At 39.2% G+C, this 10,187-nt stretch overlaps 1 protein-coding gene across 1 annotated transcript; it reads left to right on the forward strand.

The window, feature by feature from the left end:
• The first annotated feature begins 1,779 nt into the window (after window positions 1–1,779).
• OPRM1 (opioid receptor, mu 1) lies at window positions 1,780–9,877 on the forward strand. Its single transcript, XM_010193607.1, has 3 exons — window positions 1,780–2,128; window positions 3,005–3,525; window positions 9,736–9,877. Exons 1-3 carry the CDS (start codon window positions 1,786–1,788, stop codon window positions 9,772–9,774), a joined length of 903 nt encoding a protein of 300 aa, XP_010191909.1. The 5' UTR covers window positions 1,780–1,785; the 3' UTR covers window positions 9,775–9,877.
• The last annotated feature ends 310 nt before the right edge of the window (window positions 9,878–10,187 follow it).

Here is a 10,187-nt window from a genome sequence, read left to right on the forward strand (position 1 = left end):
TAACCCTTTCTCACTGTACATTTTTTCTAAATAATTCACAGCAGAGATGGGATGCTTGCAGCATCTACCTCTTCCTAAATTAGTGATACAATCAGTTGGATAAATGGAGTGCTCCTCTAAGAAAAAAATTTTTTAGTACTTCCAGAATGTAAATGGAAGTATTGTACTTAGATCATACTTTCTGAAGACAGCAGTCAAGAAAGAGCTTGGATCTACTTGAAAATATTTTTTTTAAAAAACATCCTAAATTTAAATTAGGGTTGTTAGTGGCTCCTCATGCACAGTGCTGGAAAATGAGAGAACAAAACCAGTACAAACTTCTTCAGATGTTCATCATAAAAGTGATCTAGGTGCATTCAGCAAGAAGCTTGCATTTCTCCAGAGCCTACCAAAAAAGTTCCAAACATAAAGCCCTGTTACTGATTTTTTTTCAGCTGACTGCTGTTAAGAAGAGATCAAAGATTAGAAAATCATGAAGTACTGTATTTTACACTTTGTCTTCCCTGGCAGGTTGCCTGAAGGATCTTTTTAAATGGGCTATTCCTCTTGCAAATCACTCCATAAATTGTAAAATGTTTGATCAAACTCTGTACTTGTTACTTTGCAGAAACAGAAGGGAGTTTTATCAAAAGAGCAAGCCATCTGACCCCCTGAGAGCCCCGCAGCCACAGTGCCTAGCAACCCAGGCAGCAAGGAAGACAGCAGGGGAGCACAGCCAGGAACATTACTTAGAGTGAGAGAGTCATTGTACCATTGCAGAAGTACAGCATCCTCACGAACAGGGGGTCTCAACCACTGCTCAGCTGGCACAAGGACTAGAAACAGTAAAGGCGTCTTCACAAAAGTTGATGAAACTAAGGAGGAATTTGGATTACCTTTAACAATGCAAACACAAATTAACACATAAAAAGCTCCCCCTCCTCAGCTGTGGTTGAAGTGTGACTTGTTCAACATTCAGAAAGTGGGGTTTGGGTAGTTAGTGGCACAGACTCAGCAAGAGGGAAATGCAAAGGAGTTTTAAGACTCTTCTGACAAAATAGGCACTGTAGAATACAGCATGCATTCCTACCTCAAGGAACAGGGCTGCAGCTTCCACCTGGGTGGAAGTTCTTTTGATATGCTCAATGCATCTGGTTAATAGCATCTGTCTTTTCATTTAGTTGAAAGAACCATCTGTCCAACTTGTATACGACATTAAGATGAGTAAAGCAATGTAATAATCATCATTACAAATTATTTAGACTTCTATAATAATAAACAAATGAGAAAGTCTTAAAAGCCTGATTTTTTAGACACAGTGGATTTTATAATTACACTTGTCTTTTAGGTACTTGTTCCCTAAGAAATTACATCATTACTGCCCCACAACCTACAAATGAGTTCCCCATTTTTATAGACCACAGTTCTGATATTTGACGTGACATCAGCAAATACAGAAAATCCATCCATTCAGTACAATGTTCATTATGTACAATTTTTTCAGTTTTTTTGTCTGTTCTTTAGCATCCATAATATTGTTTCTTCTATATATATCCTTTCTCTCTGCACAAGTTAAATTAATCTTTTATCATCATTTAACTAATAAGTCACTGAACTGTAAACGTTATTGTAGATAAACCATAGCAAAGTCATTTTGTTAAAAGCAGAAAATATGTTCTTTGATACTATCCAGCACAGTGTTTCATGGGAGTTTCTTATAAAAGGTGCAATTGACTCAGTTTTGTTTAACATTATCAGTTGTGGTCATTCACTTGCTTTGCTGATTTTTTTTCTAGGTACACGAAAATGAAGACTGCCACCAATATCTATATTTTCAATCTTGCACTGGCAGATGCCCTAGCAACAAGTACTCTGCCATTCCAGAGTGTGAATTACTTGATGGGAACATGGCCATTTGGTACAATCCTTTGTAAGATCGTTATATCCATAGACTACTACAATATGTTCACCAGTATCTTTACACTCTGCACCATGAGCGTGGATCGCTATGTAGCTGTTTGCCATCCAGTTAAGGCCCTTGATTTCCGTACCCCCAGAAATGCCAAAATTGTCAATGTCTGCAACTGGATTCTTTCTTCTGCCATTGGACTGCCAGTTATGTTCATGGCAACTACTAAATACAGGCATGGTAAGTCTGGCTTTCCATCCTAAATTGTGTATGTCAATGTTTAAACTCCTTTCTGCATTTTTTCACTTTATTGTAGAGACGTTGAAAGAACTTCTGACCTCCAATCAGTATAAAGGAGGTGTCAATGCAAAGGGACCCCTTCAACAGTTTTGCTCCTGCTGTGGATCTGTGCAAGTCTCGCTGCCCCACATGGTTACTGTAGTGTTTGAAAAAGCATCTGTGCGTGCCTGACTTCTGCTATTGGGTGGTTATGCACTCTCCTACAACACAGAAGCCTGTGCTTTACCTAGGATATTTCCATGGCGTTGGCAGTCGTAGATATTTCGTACCCAGTCTGGTAGGTTGTGATACAGAGCAGAGAGCATGTTCTGGATTGCTGGCAGTCAAAGACCTTCCATGAAGCAACAGCATCTCAACATAAATCCAAACCCTGCATTGTGCACAGTTAACAAGTGTTACATCATCCTCTTCCCTATTGTCCTGAAAAGCCCAGATTCTCAGGAGATACAGTGGTAAAACCATCTGGGTTTTTTTTTGCCAGGTTTTATAATGAAAGTGAAAATGAGTGAAAGTTTAAGCATTTACGACAATTCAGCTCTTTTGCTTGTCCAATATACACACAATCCCAAGGCATAAAATTCAAAAGGGAATACATTTCTTCAATTTTCGTTTTCTAACTGATGCTTCATTTATGTTTTGCAACACTATGTCCTATCAATTTTTGTGCTGACAACAGGTCACAGATTACTTCATTTTAGCTGGTTATGATTAGTAAATCTTCCTGCATTTGCCTGATATTTATCAAAAAAGGTTTTTAAAAAAGCAAATGAAAAACTGACCCACTTGTTCTTCTCTGCTGCTTTCTTTTTCCTCTAGGCTCCATTGACTGCACGCTTTCATTCTCCCACCCTGCCTGGTACTGGGAGAACCTCCTGAAAATCTGTGTGTTCATCTTTGCCTTCATTATGCCAGTCCTGATCATTACCGTGTGCTATGGGCTGATGATTTTACGCCTAAAGAGCGTTCGCATGCTATCTGGCTCCAAAGAGAAGGACAGGAACCTGCGGAGAATCACGAGGATGGTTCTCGTAGTGGTAGCAGTGTTCATCGTCTGCTGGACTCCCATCCACATTTATGTCATCATTAAAGCCCTGGTCAACATTCCAGAAACTACTTTCCAGACTGTCTCCTGGCACTTCTGTATTGCTCTAGGATATACAAATAGCTGCCTTAATCCAGTCCTTTATGCATTTCTAGATGAGAATTTCAAAAGGTGTTTTAGAGAGTTCTGCATCCCCACTTCCTCAACTATTGAGCAGCAAAACTCCACCCGAGTCCGACAAAACACTCGTGACCATGCTTCCACTGCCAACACTGTGGACAGGACTAACCATCAGGTATGACTAGGAGTGGAGATGTCATCTCTGGATCCAGGCCTCCCGCCTGGAGATGACATGTGTTCTGAAGTTACGGTTTGTACTGAATTGTAGCTATTTGAAGGTCTATACACCTTCAAGGTTATATTTGAAACTGGTGTATGCATACAGGGAGACCCCAGTCCTGCATGGTGCTACTTGTTCTCTAGTTGATGCTGAGAAGCTGAGGGCTTTCAAAGGTACCCTGTATGATTGGGTCCAGCATGCATGCATATACACAGCACGCAAAACAGTGTTTCATTTGCAGGATGCTTACAACAGGTGACTGCTTTAGCACTGGTTGGAGAATAATCAGAGATTTCTCTATTCATACTCCTTGTCTGCTGAGGGAAACAGGAGTGGGACAGAATGCATTTCTCTCTTCACATTGCGACACTGAATAAAAAAGAGAAGAAAGTGTGCTTGTTCACTTCTGGTTGATGTAAAAGGAGGCCTACCTGGCCTTGTTTGTCCTAGAAGACATGCAAGAAGTAGACATAGGCTTGTCTACGTGCAGTTCTTGTATCAATTATCTGTGTTGCCTAGAGTGCGTTTTGATATATATATATGTATGTATACACAGGTAAATATATATACACACATGTTAGAATAGAATATTTCAGTTGGAAAGAACCTGCAATACTTATCTAGTCCAACTGTTAAGGAGTATTGTGGTGCCATTTTACCACTTAAGGTATAGTGAAAATATACCTTTTCCATGTAGAAAAAGCCTTTGAGAATTAGGGATTTTATGGCACAGCAGATACCAAGAGAAATCGATTTTTTTTTTTTTAAATTCAGTCTATTTTTGCTTAGCTTCTGCAAATAAGCTGTTTTGTTACATGTTCAAGATGCATATTCCTGTGATTAGTCCTGAGAATTTCCAATCCACATCCCTCAGTTAACAAGCGAAACACAATGGCAAATTTTAACATTCATGAAAGTAACGCATGTGCATCACAAGCACTAGAAAAAGTTTGGGTTATCTCTGTAACTCATTAAAAAGAGCAAAAGGCATAAGCCTAGTTCATTCCTTGCTCTATCACCTTTCAGCAGTATACTTAGGTTGCTCCTGCATCAGTTTCCCACTTCAGCCACAAGCTAGCTGCCTCCTCGAGGTCAGTGGCTTCTTGTGACAAGTCACCTGTCACTCAGCTGCTGCTGGAGAGCACAGATCAGAACATTACCATTTCCAAACAGGAAAAACAATCATTGTACCAGAAAAGAGAGAATTGGCTGAAGGGAGATGGGGAAGCTCTATTATTCCTCTGCAGCTGGTAGTGTAGTTCCCTAGCATTGATGCCAAACTGTGGCCTGTGAAATCAGTTAGCACCTGCTCGGTCTTACGCACACTTTGGTGGTGTAGCAGAACTGCCAAACTTGGCACAGACACATACCTGTATGTATGTATGTATGTATGTATGTGTAGTATTTACTAGGTGTACCAAAAATTTATTGGACAGATTCAGCTGTTAATAGTGCATTTGTAACCCTCTGTGGAGTCAATTTTGTGCATGTGTCTGACAACAGGATTGTATCTGTATCTATCTAATCTGTAGTACAGTTCCAGCTTTTTATAGTTCAGTATGTATGCACATATTTTCTACATTTAGTGATGCTGCTTTGTGTTATTTTTAGGAGAGCCATAGCCTTCTAATCTTCTACCCTTAGCAAAGATTAATGTGGTACTAACTGCCCAGAGGCTGAGTGAAATAAAGACTATTTCCCTGGGCCAAACACAAAATAGAAGGTGGTCCTTCCCAGAAAGATCTTTCAACCTACACCAACAAGGGAGATAGCCAGCTGAGGCAGGGATAGACCAAGCAAGTAAAGTGAGCTGTATAGTGGTTTCATAGCTGGGTTCTTGGTTGGTTGGTTGTTTTTCCATTTAGGGTATACTGATGGAATCAGTTAAGAGATAAAGCACAAGCAAAGATAAGTGAAGGGGAAGACACAGAAGTGGAAGGGAAGTGAGAAAAAGAGTGCAAAGGAGAAAGGGGAACGTCAGGAGTGAGATCAGAGTGAGGCAGTAAGGAAGGCAACTGAAGCAAAAATCCAACAGGCAGAAAATTAAAAAGTGTATGCAGAACTGTAAGAATTGTGTGACGACCCAACTTTGACTACTTCTGTAGCATTTCTTAGCAACTAGCCAGAGAGGAGAAGACAACACTCGGAAGCTCAAGTCCTCATAGATGTGTGGATAGGTCTCTTTGCATGGTCTGGTATTTGAAAGAATTTGAAGTGACCATAAATGGGTCCAATTTCACTTCCCTCACCACCATCCCTGCAGTCCTTGGTTTAGCAGCTGCTGCTGCCACCATTAGTTTATTTCTGCCAGATGTGCTCGCTGGGTGCTGACCTGAGCCTTCTCACTGCTGTGCTCCCTGGAGTACAGCAAACCAGCTATTGGGTGCAGTTTTTCTCACACTCCACAAAGTTTATAGAATAAATTCACACCAAGCCATGTTCAAACTTCAATATTAGACTTAATTTCCCTTTTTTCTCTAGCAAATATTTCTAATAAGAGATAACATTTTTGTTGTCTGCTACTTCAAAATGACACATAAGGTTGTAGGACTAATCTACACTAAACAGGCTCTGTAGGATAGTACTTACAAGTGTAAAATCTAATATTTTTGTTATTATTTTTTAAAAGAGAAAACCCTAGGGTGAATGCAGCTTTTGCTCTCAGAAAAGAAAAAAATTAAGAAAGAAAAAAAGCCCAAGCAAACAAACCACTATTTGCTCAAACAGTGAGCTTTCATAAATTCTATTGACAGGGCATCCTTTTCACAGGTAAAGTGCTTTCTGCGCAAGAAAGTCTAGCTAGTAGATCTGTATTGATCCAAGTATAGTGACAAGCTCTTTCCTGTATAGACAAGGCCTTGGAGCGCATTCGGTATGAATTCTAATTGCAAGGCCATATAGTACTCGGCACAGTTCAAGTCATTTTTGAAAAAATGGACATTCTACAAGTTGCTTTTTTGCCAAGTGAGAACTCTTTGCTCCTGTTAAAGCTAATGGGAACTGCAAGCACTCATTTGCTCAGCAGCTTAGGACCTCACACTCTTAAAGCACTTAAAAATAAGCATTCACTGGTGAAAGGAACAGCTGTGTTTTCTATCAGTGCAAAAGCAGTAACAGGAAACATCACAAATATTCATATTATTCTGAGTTAAGATACTGGTCTTTGGCCTACTGTATGGCGCTTTGGCATTACCAAAGTATCTAGATTAAGAGTTTGGTCATTATTTTATCAGCATTTACAAAAAGTGGAAGAGCAGAACAAATTCAAAACTCCTCCAGAAATGCAGCTGCTTTCGATTGCACAGAGTATCCATAATGCTGATGGTGTGAGCATTTATAAAAATAGTACATGCTCAGGGGAGCAGCATAGGTCCGAGGGAGAAAAGACTGGCTAATCAGGCATGCAAAAACTGGAAGTGTTGTAAGGCAAGAGTTGTTTCACGTCTGTGGGGGATGTATCCTGTCTTATACTCAACTATGTCTGTGGTAAAATGCATAGGTTACTTTTGTTCTAAACTGAGCGTGAAGTCTTGGCTCACTTTAATTTTCAAGGAGGCGTGTGCAGTCTTCTAAGAGCATTTGCACGGAGAGGTAAAACGAGAGTAGGAGTGATGGAATCCTGGAAAAGTTCCTTGCAAAGCAGAACTGCTTACTTTGAACTTTACCTCTGTATGATCTAATATTGGTAGGGAATCATAATAAGGGACCAAATACTAGCTTCTGCAAATGGCTGGATTTTTTTTTTTATGTTATTGACATTAACCTAATTCAGAACAAAGACCCTGACAAACATTTTGAAGTAGCCTTTATTTCAGATGCAGAGACTCACTGCATTAATTTATCTACTAGATTTTAAAAGGTCACTATTTTTTAAAATATAAAATTCATTCCTGTTACTTTCCCTGAAAAGTATGTTTTCCATTGACCTTCTATTTTTGTTAATATCTGTTTGTTAATAACAAAAAAAATCCTAAATGGTCGTAAAAATGGATTATTAATAATTATAGAAATATGAGAAATCCTGTTTGTTTCATTGATTTTGTGTCTTTGTGACTTATTTAAGTTTTTCTAGCAGCTTCACCTGGATGTATCCTGGCAGCTCAGCAAATCATATACAGGCACAATATCAGGACTATTCAGTCATCCTATATAACTGTTTTTTGTATTTTTAGCTTCTGTTGCTTTCTCTTTAACCACTGAAATGTCTAAATGCCTTAATGGAAGCTGCAAATCCTCCTCATATGCTGAAAATGAGGCCTCAGATGTGTTCAGTAACCAGAAACTGTGGTATTTGTGCTCAGCCCTGAAAGCTTTGCCGTTATAGCTGGGATTGATAGCCACATCTAGAAATAAAAAGGATACTGAAGTAAAGAAAAAACATTTTTAAGTTAACACAAGGAAAAATTGAAAGCTAGTTTAACTTTGATTAAATAAATGAAGAAAGTACTTTCTCATGTTTTAATAAAAACAAATACGGAGAATGCTGGTGAGTCCTATGCAGAAGTACAACTAAAGCTGACAGATTCGCATCTACCTGTATTAACAGAGAATGACCTTTCTGTCTATTTTTAGAAAATGGGACAGATCTCCTTTGTAAAGGATACGGTATTTCAACAATAACTATAAAGTATTCATTTCTTATAAAGCCTGTTTCTAGTAAGATAATGACATCTATGAAAAGATTGTCTAAATTCAATAGATCCTCAGAACTGGGCTTGCTTTCGTAGCTGATTTGCGCTGACATAGGTCCTTTGCAAATCTTTTTAGTTAGCAGAGAAAACAGAATGTGTTTGTCAGACTGTTTCATGAAAGGAAACAAGAATAAACTATGCCATGAGGTCCAGAACTACGTAGATGGTTTCTAAGGCTGCCTGTGTTTGTGGTATTCCTTAAAACTGTGAATTAGAGTAAAAGAGAAATAATTTAAATTTTTTCCTTAAATTAGAAGAAGTTCATAGCTTAAAAGAAAAAAAAACAAAACCAAAAACAAAACCCAAAACACAAACCACCAAACAAAATAAATGCTTCTATTTTATCTTATCCATAAAGATAAGTGAATATGGACTTCAAAATTCATTTCGAGATCTAGGCATTTCCAAAAGACAGGGACATTCCCATTCAGAATCAGGTCAGTTTCTGACCAAAAGGAGCCGAGGAGAAATGTTCCCAATATAGAATGAAGAAAATCTCTAAATATAGCATGTTAAATTGAAGAAGAATTTGAGTTATGTTGTGGCCTCGGAGAAATTTATCTCCAAATCAGAAGTCTTAACAGCCTCTGCTCTGCTGAATGTTCTTGGAAAACGATCCAGTTAGAAAATGCACTTTCCTTCTCCCTGCCCCAAAACCCTTACCTGTGTGCTGTTACTTTCACAGACGTGTGCTCCCTGTCTTGTCCTGATTTTGCTTCATCTGTGACTCTACTTTCCATGCCATAAACCTTTATTGGGAGTGTCTCCCACCCTGTGTTCAACAGGTTCTGGTGCTGCAGAGCACCATTTGCTGGGCAGTAAGAAAGGGTTGCAGACTTTCAGGACCTGCTGTGCAGTAAAGCAGATATTCTTGATGTAGGCATCTGTAGTGCTAGTGTGCCTGTATGTGAATGGTACTTAACATGGATACTGCAGACACACAGGGCTGAGAGGTTGTTTGGTTTGTTTGCTGACGTAAGTCCATCTCACACAGAATTTAAACTAGACTTGAACTGCAACTACTAAAGTTAGCCAATGTACTGCTGTGAGCACAGAAGGTATCGTCTGAAATGCTAACTTCCCTGCAATTGCCACAGAAAGAATACAGAGAGGGAGTAAAAATCCTTCCATACTCATGAAATCCATAGAGGGTTTCCCTCTAGAAAGAGAACTGGCTTGGTATGAAATATATTCCAATTCAAATTTCAGATCTACTAACATTTCTTTGTCTTTAAAGGTCAGACATAAAACTTACGTAATCAATCCCTCTGCCTTTATTGCTTCAATTGCAAAGGCATAGACTTGCCTCACTGTGTGGACTACCTGCTTAGCTTTATATGGCAGGACAGCACCTGCAAATGATAAGTAAATCCCTCTTAAAAAATGCCAAACCACACATGCAAACACACACACACTTGTGGGTGGGAAGGAATCAAGTAATTGTTCATTGTATTTGCAATTTCTTTCCTTTCAGTTGGAACTTCAAGAAGCTGAAACTGCTCCACTGCCGTGACAGGGTCTTCTGCTGCATAGCTCTCAAAACAGTTGCACACCAGTGCCACGGTGTGTCTGGGCAGTATGCTGTGGGGATGTGTAGGATACACTTTCCCTCAAAAAAAAAAACCCACAGAGGAAAGTGCCTGCTTTTGCAGCCTGTCAAAAATTGCTTCTGCAGCACTTCTACATTGCGCGTAACAGAAGCATGAAACTTAACAGCAAGCAGAGCCAAGAGATACGGGGTCTTGCCAGGCTCCGGAGTTCAAAACAGTTATGTTTACCAGGAATATATACATTACTCTAAAACAAAGCTACTGTACCTGTAGCGATCTGACATGCTCTTGACATGTTAGAGTGGTGTTAAACAGGTTGGAAACAAATATTCCAAAGTTAGACAGTTATAGTTTGAAGAATAAAGGTGAGCTTTTC

This window comes from Mesitornis unicolor, unplaced genomic scaffold, assembly GCF_000695765.1.
Source record: "Mesitornis unicolor isolate BGI_N332 unplaced genomic scaffold, ASM69576v1 scaffold23110, whole genome shotgun sequence".
NCBI classification, from domain to species: Eukaryota; Metazoa; Chordata; class Aves; order Mesitornithiformes; family Mesitornithidae; genus Mesitornis; species Mesitornis unicolor.